This window comes from Ambystoma mexicanum, chromosome 6q (assembly GCF_040938575.1).
Source record: "Ambystoma mexicanum isolate Mex_15411 chromosome 6q, UKY_AmexF1_1, whole genome shotgun sequence".
In the NCBI taxonomy this organism is placed as follows: Eukaryota; Metazoa; Chordata; class Amphibia; order Caudata; family Ambystomatidae; genus Ambystoma; species Ambystoma mexicanum.
In genome coordinates, this window is record NC_090937.1 from 2433426 (window position 1) to 2453315 (window position 19890).

The 19890-nt window shown below is 46.9% G+C and overlaps 1 protein-coding gene across 1 annotated transcript in view; it reads right to left on the reverse strand.

The window, feature by feature from the left end:
* The window catches only part of NCBP1 (nuclear cap binding protein subunit 1), a 1187216-nt gene that overhangs the window by 1164213 nt on the left and 3113 nt on the right, over positions 1-19890 (reverse strand). Inside the window, exon 2 of the mRNA XM_069630359.1 lies at positions 12113-12204. Within this exon, the coding sequence (XP_069486460.1) occupies positions 12113-12204 (92 nt within the window). The remainder of the gene's footprint in view (positions 1-12112; positions 12205-19890) is intronic.

Below are 19890 nucleotides of genomic sequence, written 5' to 3' on the forward strand. Positions count from 1 at the left end.
TAGTTTGCTAGAGGAGCGTTTGTGGATAGATGCTGCGGTTCCTTTTCGACTCCTGAATGTCGAGGCGGTCAAGTGGGGCAGGTAGGCAGAGCACCAAGAGGTAGGCATAGTGAACTCCTATTGCCCTAATCATGTGTGTCCTGTTCCCCTTTGCCCGTTGAGCAGTAAGCTGGCCCAAAAGAGGAATGCTTTGTTCCATTGGGGCAGAGATTTTTATTGTGTTAAGAGACCCTGGCCTGGAAAGGACGGACTACGCACAGGGCAGGTACTAGACAGCATCAGTGGTTCTTAAATGCAGTACCAACGCAGCTATCGCTTGTTGATATATGGAGGGAGTTAAATGTGGAATAGAGGGGATAACTCCTATTACTCAGTCATGCACGGACTGTGCACTAGGATTACTTGCTTGTGGGGGCTGCATTTGGCTGAATTCTCTGGCACAGACTACATGGGGCGCTCTGTTTTGGAACACTCCAAAATGCTGTGTTGGGACAATTGGGGGACCTAGAGCCCTGATTCCGACGAGGCGCCTGTCGGCAGAGCTGTTACGGGATGACATCTTTAGAGACCGGCTGGAGGATTTCCTTACGACTGTCAAATAACATTGGCAGCATTGGCTGCTGGGGGACAATGTGTGAGTGTTAGGCAGAAACCTGTGCAGTCCCCTTGGGGAACACTGCAAAAGATTTAAGACTACAGGTATAGCAGTAAACCCACTTGGTAGCAGTCTGCACCACCCAGATTTACCTGGTAGCTGTAGTCTTAAATCTTTTGCAGTGTTCCCCAAGGGGACTGCACAGGTTTCTGCCTAACACTGGTGTACAGCGGTGGGATTTGTATTGAGTATACATTTTATTGTGCTTTAGATACCTTAGTGCAACTAACCACAAAGCTTAGCACTGTAAAAGTAATCCTCTAACATGTCAGTTATAGAAAGCTATAGTCAAGAGTCCCTTGCAGCCAAAACTGCTGATTGTTTAAGAGTGCTCTGTAAACATAAGGATCTCCTGACTAAGGGCAAGAAAATGGAGCTGATTGAAAGATTGTTGGCTAACCAAAGTCTGGGTGATGGTTCAGAGGAACCTACCACTCCAGCAACTGTAGATGACAGTATTGAAGTTAACATGGAGCAAAATGTTGATGATTCTGAGGAAGAGTCAGAAGAGGAGGGTGAGGCTGTTGTAACTGTCCCCCCTAGGCCTCTGCCTGCTCTACCTGCTGTACCTACTGGACCTTTACCAGGTCCCACATTTAGTCCTCAGTACTTTGAACTGGAGAAAATGAAGCTAGAATTGGAGTATAAGAAACTTAATGCTCAAACTGACAAAGAACTAAGGCTAAAGGGAAATGGAGCTCAAGTATGACTTAGAAATGAAGAAATTATCTGTTGAGAATGTTTCTCTCTCTGGCTCCTCTAGAAGTTCCAGTCCTAAAAGACCCCGGATGCCTAAAGAATTGATTGGTATGTATGAGCCTAAGTTGGATGTGTTGGATTGGTTGTCTCTGTTTGAATATAATCATGGGCTCCAGAACATCACAGGAAATGACCTACTCACCTGGTTGTTCTCTAGGCTTCCCCCTGTTGCAACTGATGTGGTAATGGAGATGGGGGAGGAGGATAGGAAGGACTATGAATGTGTGAAACTAGCTTTGATAGCTAGGTTTGGGAAGACCCCTTCCCAGTATCTTAAGAGGTTTAGGAACCTCAAAAAGCATGATGGTACCCCTTGGGCTACCTGGGTGAGTGAATGTTTGAAAAACTTAGAGGGATGGATTAAGGGTTACAAGGTGAACACTTATGAAGGTATGAAGAATTTGTTTATGTTGGAGACTATTTATGATGCCTGCTCTCCTGAGCTCAGACAACACTTGGCTGATTCCAGGGAATTGGATTCCCGGAAACTAGCTAAGGCTGCTGACTTGTGGGTTGCCAACAGGGCCACTCACAAGGATTCTGGGGTAACTCAGAAGAAGGATGGGGAGAAACAGTCTAAAAAGGACTCCAAAGAGAATTCTAATACTACAAATTCCAAAGAGGGCCCCAAACAAAACTATAAGGGTAAGCCACAAGGGAAACCAAATCAGGTTAGTGTACCTCCTGGTCCCAGACCAGAAGGAGGTCAGAACAAGCCTCCATTCCAGCGAGCCTTTGGCTCATGCTTTGTTTGTAAGGCTACTGACCATGTGAAAGGAGATCCCAGATGTAAGGGTAAACCTTCAGGGGTCCAGCTTGCCTCCTTAGCCTTCGCTCCAGAAGAGGAAGTACATATGGCAAGTGGAAACTTTCTATTACTAGCTGATGAACCCACTGGAGTCTCAGCTAGTGTTTCTTTAGTCTCTCTGGGGTTGTGGGAACAACAGAATTTAGATGTCTATAACTCTATCCCAGATAATACTAAAGAGTATTATAAGGACAGTGTACAGGTGAATGGTCAGGAGACTCCTGCCATTAGGGACACTGGAGCCAGCATAACTGTGGTGGATGAATCATTTTTCAAGGCAGAGGATGTTGCTAAGGCACCCAAATGCCTCACCAAGTTAGCTGGTGGGCCTGTGCAGATGTGTCCCCAGTTACCGGTTCTCATCCAATGTAATGATATGGCTGTAAAAATACCTGTCAGTGTACAATGTGAAGTGCCAGGTAGGGTTCTGTTGGGTAATGACCTCAAAGCTCTTGGAGTTGTATCTCATACCCCCAGACCTCCTAGCAAAAGGTTCCAGGAACTCACAAAACCTGCAAGAGAGAAAACCCTGAGAGGGTTATCTCAGGAGATGATGACAGAAATCACTCCTCTCCCACTGGAGCAACTTACTGCAGTAACTACCAGATCAGGAGCAAAGGGGCAACCCAAGACTCCTAGGAAAAAGCCAGCAGCAAGCACTCCAGTGCTTCCAACAAGGACTTCCCCTAGGTTGTCCAAAGTTACACCTGTAACTCCACCTCCAGCTGAGGCTGAGAGGGAGGTACAACCCTGTGTGGTTGAGCTAGACTCTGAGGAAGAGCTAGAAGGAGGCCCCAACCTTATTGGAGATTTGGACCCTGAGGACCATCCTGAGCTGCAGTCTTTACTGGCAGAAGGTGGGCCTAGCAGGGCAGCTTTTCGTAAGGGGCAAAGAGAATGTCCAACTCTGGAAGGTCTCCGCCACCAGGCAGCTTCTCAAGCTGATGGGCAAGAGCCTGGGAAGTATAGGTTGCACTGGGAAGATGGCCTCTTCTACAGTGAACCCACTGAGTCTGAACCTGGAGACTACAAACGCCTTGTAGTCCCACAAGAGAACAGACAACAGTTCTTACAACTAGCCCATGAGATACCTTTGGCTGGTCACTTGAGTTTCAAGAAGACCAAGGAAAGGCTCTCACTCTACTTTTATTGGCCAAAGATGGGGGCTGAAGTAGATAGATATTGTAAGAGCTGCCATACCTGCCAGACTTCTGGTAAGGTTGGTTCCAAGAATGTGGCACCTTTAGTGCCTCTCCCAGTTGTGGGAGTCCCATTTGAGAGGGTAGGGATTGACATTGTTGGTCCCCTTGATCCTCCAACCTCCTCAGGCAACAGGTTTATACTTGTTGTAGTAGACCATGCTACTAGGTACCCTGAGGCAATTCCTATGAGGACTGTTACAGCTCCGGCTGTGGCTAAGGCCCTCCTTGGTATTTTTACCAGGGTTGGGTTTACTAAGGAGGTAATCTCTGACAGGGGGTCAAACTTTATGTCCCACTACATGAAAGCCATGTGGAAAACCTGTGGAGTTACCTACAAGTTCTCAACCGCATACCACCCTCAGACAAACGGGTTGGTTGAAAGGTTTAACAGAACCATGAAGAGCATGATAGGTGCTTTAGAAGAACCCCTTAAGAAAAAGTGGGACCTTCTACTGCCATGCCTTCTCTTTGCTTATAGAGAAGTCCCTCAGGAGGGAGTAGGTTATTCTCCCTTTGAGCTTCTCTATGGCCATCCCGTCAGAGGTCCATTGGCCCTGATTAAGGAGGGATTGGAAGGTGCTCCTCCCCTCAAGCCAGTCAGAGTGACTGACTATGTGATAGGTCTCCGGAGGAGAATGTCACACATGATGGCAGAAGCAAGTGACAACTTGAAAGCTGGTCAAGCCCTGGTCAAACATTGGCACGACCAGAAGGCTAACATGGTTGAGTTTACTCAAGACCAGCTAGTTCTAGTTATGCTCCCAACAAGGCAGAGGGCCTTGCAAGACAAATGGATGGGACCCTTCAAGGTTGTGGGAAAACTTGGAGAGGTCAACTATCTGGTGGATCTGGGCAGACCCAGGGAAGCTCCTAGAGTCTTCCACACCAACCGACTAAAAGCATACATCTCCAGACCTGATGTAGGAGCCTTGCTTCTAGCTTCAGCTGCAGAGGAGGAAGAGAGTGAATCTCTCCCTGATCTCCTCAGAGGTGTGCCGTTAGATGAAAAAGTTGAAGGAGTCAATCTCTCTTCAGACCTGACACCTGAGCAACAAGAGGAGTGCAAATCTATGTTAAATCAGTTTGCCTCCCTGTTCTCACTGTCACCAGGCTTGACCCCTTGGGGCCAGCATGAGATACTCACTGGTGACTGTCTGCCAGTCAAAAGCAGAGGATACAGAATGTCAGAACATATCAGAGCCCACATAAAAGGAGAGGTCAAGAAGATGCTTGATCTCGGGGTAATAGAGCCCTCTACTAGTCCATGGTCTAGCCCAGTTGTGTTAGTACCAAAGGCAGGATCCAAAGACTTGAGATTCTGTGTGGACTATAGAGCTCTAAATGCAGTCACCAAGACTGATGCCCACCCTTTGCCCAGGACAGATGAGTTGGTGGATAAACTTGGTGCAGCCAAGTACCTCAGCACATTTGACCTGACGTCAGGCTATTGGCAAATAGCCCTGACAGACCATGCCAAGGAGAAAACTGCATTTTCAACCCCAGTTGGCTTGTACCAGTTTAAGGTCATGCCTTTTGGACTAAAAAATGCACCTGCCACATTCCAAAGGATGGTGAACCAAGTTCTGGCTGGGATGGAAGATTTCTGCATGGCATACTTGGATGACATTGCAGTCTTCAGCCACTCCTGGGAAGAACATGTGAACCACCTAGGACATGTGTTGCAGGCTCTGGAACAGGCCCATTTGACAATCAAAGCCAGTAAGTGCCAGATTGGTCAAAGTAAAGTGGTCTACCTTGGACATGAGGTAGGAGGTGGAGAAATAAGGCCTTTGCCCAGCAAGATTGAAGCTGTGCAAAATTGGACAACACCAACTACTCAAACCCAAGTGAGAGCTTTTCTAGGCCTCACTGGATATTACAGGAATTTCATTGAGAACTATGGGACCATAGCTTCTCCACTGAATGTAATCTCCTCTCCCAAATTCCCTAAAAAGGTAAAATGGAATGAGGAGTGCAATCAGGCCTTTGAAAAACTGAAGAGAGCTCTTTGCCAAGCTCCAGTATTGAGAGCTCCTGACTACCACCAACCTTTCATTGTACAAACTGATGCTTCCAATGTAGGTATAGGTGCAGTTCTAAGCCAACTGGATGAGAAGGGTAGGGAGCACCCCATTTGCTTCATCAGTAGGAAACTGAAGGATCCTGAGACAAGGTGGGCAACTATCGAAAGAGAATGCTTTGCTATTGTGTGGGCACTGAAGAAGTTTAGGCCATACTTGTATGGTTCTACTTTTGTTATTCAGACTGACCACCAACCCTTGAGATGGTTAATGCAAATGAAAGGGGAAAATCCAAAACTATTGAGATGGTCAATCTGCCTGCAAGGGTTTGATTTCACCATTGAGCACAGGTCAGGGTGTCACCATCAAAATGCTGATGGACTCTCTAGGATGTATATCATCGACTAGAGGTATGAGGTTCATCCAGGAGTGGATTAAATCCTCCTGTCCCTTAGTCTGGGGGGGGCGAGTGTTAGGGAGAATTCTCTGTTTAGGCTGAATTTCCCTACCTAGTGAGTCCCCCAGCAGCTTTGCTGGATTTCTGGGGTTTCTTTTTTTCTCCTGCCAAGAGTGAGACTCTTTTACCCTCACTCTTGGACATGTTGAAGTGTGTTTTCTGGGTTAAACCTTGTGTTGAATGGGCTATGGGGTCTTTTACTCCATAGGGCCTCATGTATTTTTGTGATGTGGGTTACACAGCACCCTCTGTGCCGTGACCCAGGGGTGTCCTAGGGACCCCCCAACATAGACTCCATACCCTGGGACTGACTACTGTCTCCCAGGGCATGTAAAGTCACCAAAGACTTTGCTAGTCTTGGATCCTGAACAGAACCAGTACAAACCATCATATTGTGGACGTACTGGCTGGGGCAATTCGATTGCCCCAGGGTCTGTTAGTCGAGGGGGCACGTCTCCGTCCCCCCTGATCGAGTTTTGGCTGGTGGCAGTGGAAACTACTTTTTATATTCGACCGCGAATATTTCCCTATGGGATTTCCCATTGTTTTAGGCTAACACATTTAATTATTTATTTACGGTAGCCTTAAACATACCGCCGGTTTATATATTTATTATTATAACTCCGGTTGGGAGTTTTTGCCAAAACTTGATTCTAAAATGGCGTTGGTGTTCGCCTCTGTAACTCTGACCCAAAGTGGAGCCCTTTGTTCCACTTTTGGCGGGCTTCTCCACAGAAGCCCTCCAAAGTGGTGCCACTCTGTCTGGGGTACTTAGGAGGGGTGGAGGGGGATTTAGGCACCCTGGACTGAGTTACCTTGGTAACTCAAGTCGCACTCCGTCCTGATTGGCCCAAGTGGTGAGCCGGCCGGCTCACCACTTAGCATGTTTGAGTGACAGCTAGGCTGGGTGAATGGGGGTTTGCTGCATAAAAGCAGGGCTTTGGGGACTGGAACTTCAGAAGTCGCCACAGGACCAAGAATCCGACGAGGGAAGAGCTGAGCCGGCCTGCTTCGACGACACCACCCGGTGGAGCCCTGCTGAACCGTCTCACCACTTTTCCCGACGACCGAGGAGAACTCTTAACGGAGTGGCTCCTTCCCTTGACTGGTGGGGACAACCAGTTTTTCGCCTTCTTTTCGCTTCTCGAGGTATCTCGTGGCCGCCTTGCCAGTGCCAAGCACCCCGGCAACCGGAACCCCACCACTTTTACCCCAACCACGAAAGTCGGTACAACCCTTTAACCGGAGGACTCCGCGGCTGGTTTCTTCCCGGGCAGTGCAACGACCTTCTTCTTCTGCTCTTCAGCGAGAACTTCTTCTCCCCTGACCGACGTCGAGCCTTGCTGCCACTGCCTGGAACAACTGCCACCGCTGGAGGATCCTTTCCGCTTAAGGTACCGTGTTCCGCCTGGCTTCCCTTGCTACCGACTGTACGGGGTAGATTTAGCCCCCGGCTTTCGAACCTGGGAGTGCCTGGAATACCCTGGCTAAACTTCTAAGCCACTCTAAACTCTTTCTAACTCTTTGCAAGACTTTGAATCCCTAATAACAGTGTGATCTTGGGCACATTTTCGCTCCGTCTACTCTAAGAGTGGGCCCTGCCTAGTGACTTTTGCTCACCTGTGACTTTGTGCTTCTTTGAGCCCATTGCAAGTGTTCTGAACCTTAGAGTGGAGTGTTTAACCCATTTCTGTTTCTTTTTACCCCTTCCTTGAACCTACTAGAGTGTCATCTAACGTTAAGCGCTCACCTCTGTTTTAATTATGTGGAGTTAACTTAGAGTTGTCTAGATAGGAGTAAGGGTTGAAACTGCTTTCATTATAACTGTGTTTGAAGTGTTTGTACTATACTTTGCTAGAGTGTTTTTCAACTTATGTGTTCTTAAAAATAAATAACTTTATACCTTTGAAACCAAGCTCTGGTCAGTGTTTGCTTGTGCTATTGTGTCTGAGTACATATTGTGTATACTTTGCATACTGCCTAACTCCTCTTGAGGGAAGTCTGACTGCTCAGCCACAGCTACCAGGTAAATCTGGGTGGTGCAGACTGCTACCAAGTGGGTTTACTGCTATACCTGTAGTCTTAAATCTTTTGCAGTGTTCCCCAAGGGGACTGCACAGGTTTCTGCCTAACAGTGAGACTTTGAAAGTAGTAACTAGAGGGGAGGTCATTTCCGGAGCAGGTGGGATCAGAAGATCGCTGTAGGAAGACTTGGGGCTTCGGAAGATCGGATTTGCACCACAGATTCGAACTAACATTCGGTAGAGCCTGAACTTCTGTTGCTGCGGACCCAATGTACAGAGGCATGGGAGAGGCTCTTCAGATTCAGCAAGCGTGTACATGGCGAGGGAGATAAATCTGGGAAGTTATTAACGAGGCTATGTAGGACTAAACAGACGCGGTGTACGATCACACTGCTCCATGACGTGCGCGGCTCTCAGGCGGTGATAAATTATATTTTTAGTACCTTTTATAGTGAACTATACAAGCATGAGACACCAGTCAACTCCCAGGAATTGTGCTCTGCGCTCTGCCTGATTTGATTGCCACGACTCACTGCTGAACAAGATACTGCACTGGAACTGCCTAGTTGAGGATGAGATAAGTGGGAGGATTGCGTCCCTGGCAACTGGGGAGACACCGGGGGCGTTGGACTCCCCACAAAGTTCTATAAAACACACCCTTACCCCCCCCCCTCTCCTATTCAAAGTATGAGGAAGATAAGGGCTTACTCCCACCTAGTATGTAAGCAACATTGATGGTCCCTGTCGTGAAACCTGGGAAATCAGCAGAGCAGTGCAAGTCATATCGGCCCTTGCCGATGCTAAACCAAGATGTCAAAATACTAACTGCGCTGCTGGCTGGGCAGCTCTGCAAGGTAATCAGTACCTTCATTCAGAAGGACCAAACGGGATGTGTGCCCCGACAGAACACCTATGAATCTTCGCCGCTTGCAGCATATAATTGACCAGACTAACTCCCAAGACGCACCATATGTAATGGCGTTCAATTCAGTCTATTGGGAATGGATGTGCGCTGCGTTACAAGGCTTTGGGATAGAAGGGCTTCTTCAGTTGGGTTATGCTGCTGCACGCAACTGATGGCCAGAATAAAAATGGGGAGGCAGAGGTCCAGATCATGGGACATACACAGAGGGACCCGACAGGGATGCCACTTTTGCCCACGCTTTATATACTGGCATTGGAACTTTTGCTGTTGAGGTGGGGTGCCCTAGGCATCTAGTTTCTCTTTACGCAGATGATGTCCTCCTGTACCTATGTGAACCAGAGCATAATCTACCCATCATAGAGGTTTTGGATGACTGCTAGGCTGTCCGGGATTTCTTTCAGCAGACAGGTTGTGTCTCTTCCCCCTGGCTGGACTGCAGCAATATGATTTAGGAACCTGCCGGAATTGGGACTGCAGTGGGAGGCACAAACTTTTCAATATCTTGGTATACACATAGCGCACACGCCAGAGGACATGCACACCAAGAACACAGCGGAATAAAGTGTGAGACCATCTATGAAATGTTGGGGTAAACTACTGTTATCTCGTATGGGTCAGATAGCACTAGTGAAAATGACCACATTGCCATGCCTACTTTATGTTTTCACGAACGTGCATTACTATATTGCATCAGACTTCTTTTGACACCTGGAAACTATGCTCAGGGAATTTCTCTAGGGTTATGGTAGGCAGAAGGGGGCATTGAATATCGTATGCATAGCATATAGAGATGGTGGTGTGCATTTACGGTGGTTGTAGCTTTACTACCCCACCACACAACTATGTGGTTGACTGGCTTTCAGATGAACCTACTATAGATGCAAGGTTGCTGCAAGATGAGCTGCATCCGGCAGTGATTAAAAAGGGCCTGCGGATTACAGATCGCTGTATAGGCCAACTGACACTACTGGTCAAGTTGGGACGACAGGTGTGGGGTAGAGTGCTGAAGGCATTGAAGTTGCACATTCCATACTCGCTGCATGTCCCTATGACAGGGGACGCGTGCTCTGAAGTGGGAGAGTTGGCGGTTGAGTTACAGTGGGATGAAATGGGGCTCACTACGTTTGGGGATATGTACAAGGACAGGGTTTTTCAGGAACTCTGCGATGGTGCAGATTGAGGGTTTTGGATAAAGTCAGTTTTTTGGGACACCTAAAGCTTGTTAAGGTGGCTAAAAGAAAGTGAGCAAGCTGGCCAGAGGAACCGGAGCCTGCCGCATCACTGAGGTAGGAGCTGGAGGATGGCTGGCGTCGGTGTCTGCTGTATGGGTGCTTGTTGAACGCAGTCAGTGTGTAGAATACGAGTTGTGAAGGAGCAGTTGGGGCGGGGGGCAGGGGGAATTTAGGTCAGGAGCTTACTGATGTGCAATGAGACAATGCACTGATTTTTGTCAAGGTTTCACGTAATGTAAAATGGTGTCATCTGCAACTAAATGTGCTCCACCGAACGTATACGACACCCAGTTGAGTGGCCAGGAGCCTGTCTGCCCATGGTGTGGTGCTGATGGTGGGGATCTTATTCATGTATACTGGCAGTGGCCCTGGTGTGCGCCTTTTGGCACCAGATAAAGTTGGCTTGCGTTAACACTAGGGTTACACAATACCAACGGGACCCAATAAAATGCTTACTTGGTGCCTATCCAAGGCCAGCTAAAATGTATTGACCGAGCATGTGTTTTAGCCAAAAAGGCGCATAGTAATGTTCTGGAAGCTAAAGGGGGCCACAATATTGCTTATGGTGCAAAGGTTTAGAACTGTGGAGTGCAGCAGAGACCGCTGCCTGGTATAGGGCCCTGAGGGATGGCACACGTGAACCTTCAGAGAATGTTGAAGTGTGGAACGCACTCCTGTCGCCCATCGGATGATAAGCCCCTGTGAACACTTGATCATTTGAACATATGAAACAATAGGTTCATGAGTGATGGTTATGTTGGACCATGGGCCTCATTTGATTGGACTGTATACACCCTTATTGGGGCTACCCGTACTGATAACTGCTGCTGCATTGTTATTAGACGATGTCAACAAAAGATGCCTTGTTTCTTGAATGTTTCCTTTCCTTTTTATTGTTTATGTTTACACCCTATACCCTTCTTTGTTGTTTTTCATACTATTAAGTATGGATACTGTGGATTTCAATAACTAAGGTAATACTCTAATAAAAAGATGTTTAAATAAAAATACACCTGCTTACACATTTGGCAGGAGTGCCTGCATCCCTGGGGTTTCCAACTAGAGTTCAGATCTGGTGACTGAAATTCCTTTTCAAATAATCCACTGGCCACCGTCCTAGGGCTCAACAGCAATAAGACACTGCTGATGCTAAATCAGAATTAACCAAAACAGAGCACAAAACGTGCATTCGCCACTGCCCATCGATAATGGACTCTTGGCGAGTAAGAAATGGTGTGCTGTCATAAAGTATAGAATCGAGGTGTAACTAGTCATAGCTGGCAAGTCTCTTGCAATTTGAAAGTTTAAACCCAGAGCCAAGTTTCCATTTGTTACTAAAAGCCAAGTGGTGCATTGCCGTACATAGGAATTTCCAACTGAACACATGTGGGTTTCATGGTGTGTAACAAATTACCACTAGAAAAACATACTATTCATAGCACATTTAAACAATTTACAACAATATAGTATCCGTTCCTGAAATAGGTCATTAAGGACTGCAACACCGGGTCTTGCCCTATGAGACTAGGAGCACACAACCCTTATGGCACGTGTCCTGCCTTTACCCTATTGTGAATGACATCTGGACAGCAAAGGCAGGGAATGGGCCTTGGAATATAATGGATGGGAAAAGTTTTTCAAATAAAAACTATTTTGCATTACTTTTACCGGCTAATTTGATGACAAAAAAAGAATTGAATATAAAGATAAGTATGTGTTAAACAGAATAAACACATCACGAAGAGTATCCTGAAATGTTAAGTTTATTGAGCAAGAGGCAAAGACTTGAGTTACCCATGCCGCACCGAGAAACTAGAATAGTTTAACATCTTTCTCCGATGAGCCTCAAGTGGGATTTGGAAAAATGAAGCGCCTGAAATAGCCGAATTACAAAAGTGTTTGTCATGATGCAAGCGTTAACTAGGAAGTCACCCAATTATTCCCCCCCCATCCCCGGACGTATTTGGAAGGTCTGTAGTTGGTATTTTTAGATTTACACATTTTATGCATTAACTAAAAACCATTTTACCTTTTCTCCAACTCTGCATATCAAGGATTCAAGTCGGTCTTCAATTTCAACTGGTTCAGATGTCCTTCTCTTTTTGTGAGGTTGTCCACCACCTTCAAAAGCAACAGAATTGACCTTGAAATTAATTTTGAGACTCAGTGTACCTTATTCCTTATTGAAAAAACATGGAAATAAAACTTGCAGAATCCATTTCACATTTCCCAGTAAAGACCTCTACCAAAGACGAAATACTCAAGGAAAAATGGATATAAAAATCTAACACGCTTGCCAATGTTACATTTAAAACTACATCTTTGAGCAGTTGATACATTTAGAAAAGCGCGACGAAGATGAATATCCAAACCCAAGTAGAATGCAAATGTTCCAACCAGGTTCTCAACTCTGAACAAAAAAAGCAAATGAACCAGAAAGGAAGCACAAGCAGTCCATTGGCATGTCCGGAGAGTGGCACGTGCTACCCCTGGAATCCGACTGGCCACCCCAGGTGGCACTCTATTATCCTAAACTATGATCATTATGTGTGTTGTGCGCTCCTACTTCATACCACACCTGCATAAATCAGTGCCCCACTTGGACCACCCCAGTCCAAAGAGTCTGGACACGCCAATAAAGCAGTCTTGAACTGTAGAAAAGGCAAAGTTAACTACATCAAAGCACTGGTTTCACGTGGTGCTGTAGAACATTGCCAAGAATATAGAAAGCAGGCACTGGAACACAGCAAACATTTATACAAATAATATCAGCGTTTTAAAAGGCTCAGGTTACTGGGAACAAATCAACTGCTCCATTGTAAAACTATAACTTTGCCACCACAAAGCACTGATCATCAAGTCTTATTGTGCAGGTTGTAATGGGAAATCGGGTCTTCAAATAGTTTACAGTTTTACTTAAGGTGGAAGTGGTCCTCGTAATTTCAGTGACACTGACAAATTTGGGATAACCCCTGTGAAAGAAGACCGGTAGGGGGTGTCTGTACTTCTGCTCTCTATATGGTAGAAGAGAGGCACAGAAGACCCCAGCCAAGATTCTCTATTACGGTAGCAATGGACGAGCAATCAAGGCCTAGCTTCTCAGGAGGTGATGCAGGCTGGTTCTTAAGTACAGTGTAGTCCCCAAGCCCCCACAAAGGAATGTCCACACACTGTATTGGTTAGAACACAGTCTTTATATAATCAATATTCAAGGTTATGTACACTTATCATAATAACTCACTTTGTACTCAGGAAAATCAACAATGGCAAATATATACAATTCTAAACTGGTACCACCCTTTGTATTAGATCTTATTAAAGTGCATCAACAATACTGTAACAATGTCACACAGATCAATAGAGTGAAACCAGCAATAGAGAGAGGAGAGAAAATAAGATGGTTGAGCAACAGGCAGAATACTGGCCCCTACCACTAGGCACAGTTCTGTGTGGAGATCCCCCCACCTGGGCAACCTGTAAAATAAAGATATAGCACAAGCCCAGTCCATATATTGTTCTGCAAGTCTTATTCCCTCCTATAATGTTTTTACCCCCCCAATGTACCTGGTGGAGTCGAGTTCTTCGAAGAGGCGTCGACAGATCCTTCTTGAGCGACCCCCTTTCAAGCGGGAGTCACGGATCGTCGAGAGGCGTCGAAGAACTCGGCGTTCGGCATCGGGGAATCGACGGCCCTTCTTGAATGCCTTCCCTTTCAAGCGGGAGACACGGGGTGTCGAACGTCCGACAACAAACAGAGTAGAATGGCGTCGATGAGGCGGCAGCTTCGTCCGAGCGGTGCTCGGCGGAGCGTCGGCGTCCTGCAAGGCAGAGGCGTGCGGGGCACCTCGGTGACAATAGTTCTGGACCGCAAAGATTGTGGAGACGGAGGCCCAGCAAGGGCGTCGAGTCGTTCGAGTCTTTGTGGTCTTCGGGTGGCGGGAAACCCACCGGCAAGTTTCTCCTCGGCGCGTTGGTCGTCCTCGACTTTCTCCGGCAGGATAAAGCGGTCGACGGTGCGGACGAGGGAGTCCTTCGATTCAAATGTTCTTAGGCAAGGAGCGGACGGCTCCGGTCGTCGGCGGCACGGCGTCAAGTGGTTCCCACGGCTGGGCAACACAACTTCGACGGGCCTCCAGCGGTTACACAAACCTGCGAACCCTGGTCGACGGCAATGGACTTCGACGGCGTCGATGTCCGGGTGCTTCACTTCGATCTCCTCGGCGGTCCCGTCTCGGGTCGGCAGCCTTTCGAGGGTCGGTCTTCCAGGGCGCTTCGGCGAAGATGGAGCGGTGCTCGATGGTCCCTCGGAGCACGGGAAGAGGGCGCCTTACCAGGTCCTCTCTCGGGTCAGTCTTCGACTATTTCGGCAGCCTTCGGATCGGTCGAAGCAAATGCCACAGCAAGTCTTCTTCCAGCTGGACGTCGAGGATCAGCAGTTCCAGTTACTCTTAGAGTGGAGACTCAGCTCCAGAACGCTTCTGAACGCTTCTGAACGTTCCCTGAACCTTCAGAAACAGTGGTGAGAGGTCCCCAGATATACTATTCTGTCTCTCATCCACACTGCTGGCACACACTCAGCAGCCAATCATACAGAAGGGCATTCATGCAGTCAGTCAGCCAATCAGGCACACAGTGCATTCAGGCCACACTCCTCCCTTTCAGACACTCACAACAAGGAACGTGGATTGGGACAAGTACCCAGCTATTCAACACTACACACTGCATTCAGGCCAGTTTCGGGCAGGGCTGTCTCAGTCTTTGTCTCTCATGCCAGAAACCAGACAACCACAACAAGGAGTGTATATTGGTCACACACTCCATTCATCCAGGTCCCACCCACAGGAGGTACCCACAACATACAGTCACTGGGAAGGCTCCAGTCAGTCTAGCTGGGCCTTCACAACAACACCATATATGGAACTTCCACCCAACAGCCAGTCAGGGGGAAGGGACAGAGTCAGGGCTTCCCAGGACTTTGGGAAAACAAGGTAACAGGCAATAGAAAGCAAGAGGCCACAGGGGCCATCTTGTTTCTTATCAGGAATCAACTGATCCCAATGGCAGGGCCTGGGTATACCAAAATGGAGGACACCCAGAGCACCTGTCAAATTCAGCATGGAGCTGCCACCAGCCCATACCCTGCTCTGTGGGCCACCCACAGGTGCCCAAAAACATACACTAGGGGCACAGGGTTGTACCCCTACCCATGGGTGCCATAAGGGTATCCCATGGGTCTGTTCACCAAACCAAAAGAGAGCTGTACTGCCAGGAGTCCCACATGGACTCCTGGGCAGAAAACATGACAGAACACACGATAAAAAGCAGTAAAGGACAAGGATTCAGAGGCCCTGTCCCTCTGATGCATTTCCAGCATCACAACCCCAAACTCTGTTCAAGAGGTTTACCCCAAGAAGTATGTCATTAGTCTTGGCATATGTGGCCGAGTTATGCTTGTTTTACAATGACGGCTGTGAAGTTATGATTGCTTTAGAAAACACAATTGCCGGTCTTGCACAGCCACCATAAAGGTGCCTTTAAGAAACATTTTCTCACGTTTTCCAGCATCAGCATAGCATCCCTTTAAGCAATGTTTTTTCACTAAATTACTATTTAACTGACCTATAGTATTATAAATGCAGTACCTATCATGCATGCACAAATGGCCGACTAACAGAAGCAGTGGCAAGGAATACCCAAAACCACCCGATGGTCAGATAATACCTACTGACCTGGAAAGTGACTTCAGCCTTGATCCTGGAAGCCACAAATCACCAAATGGGTCCACTTGGCGGTGCCTTACACCATAGCAAGTGGTGACATTGTCCCCAAACCTGCCACTGTAGCCGTATCAAGTGGCGATTCTGCTAAATTAAGAGTGGGGACAGGCCATGGTCTGATTGTGCTTTTGTTCTAAAACTGTGTTGGATCCAACCCCTTGAAACTGGTTTGGTAGTAGCTATGGCCAAGCACCCGAATAGCCACACTGCCTGCCCAGAAGCCCAGCCATGTGACCACATTGACCCTATTGGTGGCAAACAAGCCAGCTCCAAGGGCAACATCTTAGGCCCAGACCGCTGGATGAATGCTGCAGATCTTGTGAGCCCACACGCTATCAGTGGCCCGCAGAGCCAACCGATGTCCATAACTTGCCGATACCCATACAGAAGACACCAAGACTTTGCTACTGACATGCACTGCTCAAAATATCTAATGCTCTGCCACCTGACAATTGGCTAAGAAAAATAAATCTGTACACATCATTTGGACTTGAGTAATCCCTCAAAATCAAAGTGACCGTCCTAGTCTGGGGTAACTATTCTTCTTTAGCCCGATGGGCACACAGGGACCACATTGACAGGGCATAGTAAAAGGCCATGTGTAGGCCAGAGTTAATAGTCAGTGGTTATGGAAGATCATGGGCAACCAGGCGCCCCACATGCCTAGTCAATAGATTGAAGATTGCAGCATTGAGTCGGCAGGACCACCACAATAAGCCTATGGGACACAATGTCAGCCATTTGGCCAGTGGATAAACAGAACATCCGCTTGTGCCTAGAAACCGTTTCCAGACTGGTTAAACCTCAAACACAAATTGACCAATTGAGACCTGTGATGAATCTGGAGTCCTCAGTGTTCCCCTGTGGCGACCACCTTCCCTGTGGCCAGGGGACGGCAGCCACTACCCGATCCGGACCCTGGGGGTGACTATATAAAGGAGGACCTCCGGGGAGATATCATGGCTTCATCGGATGAGACATTGCATCCCTCGTTTCATTCCAAGAATAAATCTCACTTCCACAGTGTCCTGATGGTTTGCTGCCATATTTCCCCTCGTCTACCTTTGAAAAGAATTAAGAACTTTGAGCCAAGACCAGTAGGCCAATCTTTAAAATGTAAACCTGCCTTAAGACACTGATACTAATATCTTCCCAAACACCACACAAACCTCTAACACCACGTGGGGAGTGGCAACCCTCGGACAAGTTGTCTGGCATCTGCAGGGGAAGATCCACATTTCCCTTCACAAATGTGTCCTATGTTCCTTAAGTCTTAATGGCATATTGTGTTAATCATCCTCATCCATGTACGGAGTAGAACGATAACATTTCCCAACAGGACAACCAGTGTGTTATATTAGGTACTGGAACAAGGAAGAGTTAAAGAATAATAAATCTCACCCGAGTCGGAAAGCCTATGGTGCAGTCGAGTATTTTGAAATCCTTTTGACAGGCAGCGAAGTTTAAAACCTGGACAGCTGATGAATAGAAGCTGCAACCGCAGAGATACACTGTTACCTACACCAGCTCGACACCAACCCCGAGAACGATGCAGGGCAATATTGCTCGGTGCCCTGACCAGCAGAAGGAGGAACCACTGTACAGAGGACGTGCATTACAGGACAGGAAGGCAGTGGAGAGGCAGGGCAGGCACGATGGAGGAGCTGTGGAGAGAGGCATCCGCCAAGACTTCAAGCAACTGCGAACGGAAGCCAAGAGGAGCGAAAAGTACACCGGGCACCCGGTAAAGCACAAGGAAGCACACAAGCTTACTGTGTGCCTTGAGAATGTGCACCGGCACATAACGAAAACTAAAGGAAATTAAGTGAAGAGGCGAACAGTTATAATAGCTATGCCACAAACAAGCAAAGCACAGTTACATATACCTGAAGAGAATAGAAAGAACGAACGAACGGGGTAAAAACCCCCATTGATGCAAGAGAAAAAAAACATTTTGCAAAACCCCAAGAGAGAAAGAGCGAATGAGCATTATTACGACCAAACTGCAAATGCGAAATACTCCCCGCCCACCCCTCCAAAAAAAGGAGAACTTCTGGTTTGCGAGTATATGCATATAAGAAATGCTAACAAGGCAATATACAACGGAGAGTATATAAGTTCACCACGTTAGCCTTATTGGATATCAAGAGTGGAAGTGTGAGCAAAAGCGTGGAAGTGTGAGCAAAAGCACACAAGTGCCAAGCCCCGGCACGAGAGTATACCAGTCAAGTACTAGTGTACAAAAGAAGTTCCTGGTAGGGAAACATACCAAGCGAGGACAAATTGAGGAGCATAAACGAACAAGCAAAAAGGTAGTGCTGGTCCCAGGAAATGAGTATAAACCGGTCGGGGAAAGTACACCAGGTACCTTGACAAGACAAAAAGGGAGCCAACAAGTTTGTGTAGGATTTTGTTGTCGATAAAATGAAAAACAAGAAGTTATTTGTAATAAAAAGTGAAGAAAATCCAAGGGAAGGGAGGCCCCCTCCGGAGCAAGGAGCCATATCCGTGAGAGACTTTGTTGGAGTTGCCCATTTGAACATTTCTAGAACACTGAAGGCCAGAAGAGATCCTTTTCACCTTAGAGTTAATTTCTTTAGACTGAGGGTCAGAATAGTACTTTGGACAAAGGACGTTTTTGTTTTGAACATTGACGGATGAGTTCAGGTATTTGTATTTATTGCAGGGAGAGCAAGGTATTTTCCCCAACCCCTTTTATCTATCAATAAAGGTCTTTAGCTAACACCATGTCTAACTTGTGCCTGAGTTTTATTCCCCTCCCCCTCCACTCCCCCTAGCCCCACCCCCGACTCCTCAACAGACCACAAAACCAACGAGCCATGGTAGCTCTGCAGGGACCACTAGTTTTCATCGAAAACCAACTGCTGTACATTGGAACCAGCCACCAGTTTATCAAACTTGGTGTAAATATGGCCAACATTTATTTTCTGTAGTTAAAGTTTACCCGAGGAGAAAATAATTGTGGAGTGTGTTGAGCATCAATAACCGTCCCCCATCCATCACTCTGCAACTTTGCGTGCACACCCATTCACCTGAACAAATCCACAAACGTTTCAAAATGATCTAGCTGGCTGTATATTGGCTTTGCAAAGATTCATAAATAATTATCAGCGGCCACGAATCTCTACATTTGTTGATTAGTGCGCTTTCAACTTCACCATAACCACAGTTACCACACACATTGTTGCAGCAACAAAACAAAAATAATTTAAAAAAAAAAAAAAAACACAAACAAACAATTCACCAGTTATTTTTACTCAACAATAACAAGACCTCTGCCACCGTAAAAGAATAAAAGACGTCAGTGGGTAACTAGATGTTGCCTGAGAAGTGGCCCAAGACCATGTTGCAGATAAAGTACCCATGATGAAACGAATGAAGGTCATGCCCAGTAGACATTGGTGGTATGTTATCATTACAAATAAGAATTCTCTGCGGAAACACTGGTCGAAGTGAAAAATAAAGACGCCAAAACGGTGGTGCCTAAAAACGTGCCCATTGCCATGCACTCACGTTACCATACAACGCTGCAAGATTCCTTTAGTCAAAGCATGCCTGACAAAGTTAAAGGTTTACAGGTAAGCATTTCCGTTGGCTCCAAAATGTACTGGTTCAGCTAAAAGAAAACGTGCAATTTGAAGGGCCGGACATGTTAGCCTCCAAAAGCAGATTAAAATACTAAAACCTCAAAATCAGCAGCTAAAACATGAAGTCTACAGCTTTCATCGAAGTTCCATAAAATGTTTTTGACCTATGTACCATCCAGCATGGATCTATCGATAATGTTAAGACACCTTCAAGGCCGCAATTACCCAAGGATGTAACCAGTGGAATCGAGAACAATCAGTTGCATGGCCAAAAAGCAGGCCTTTACTACTATGAAATACAATACAGACACATGAGGCAAGACCAGGGGGTATAAAAGGCTTTAACTACACCAGGTTGCCCGGCAGTTTTAACTGCGCTAGGACCTTCATGGGGGTGGTTATAGTGGTGAGGGGGGGCAGGA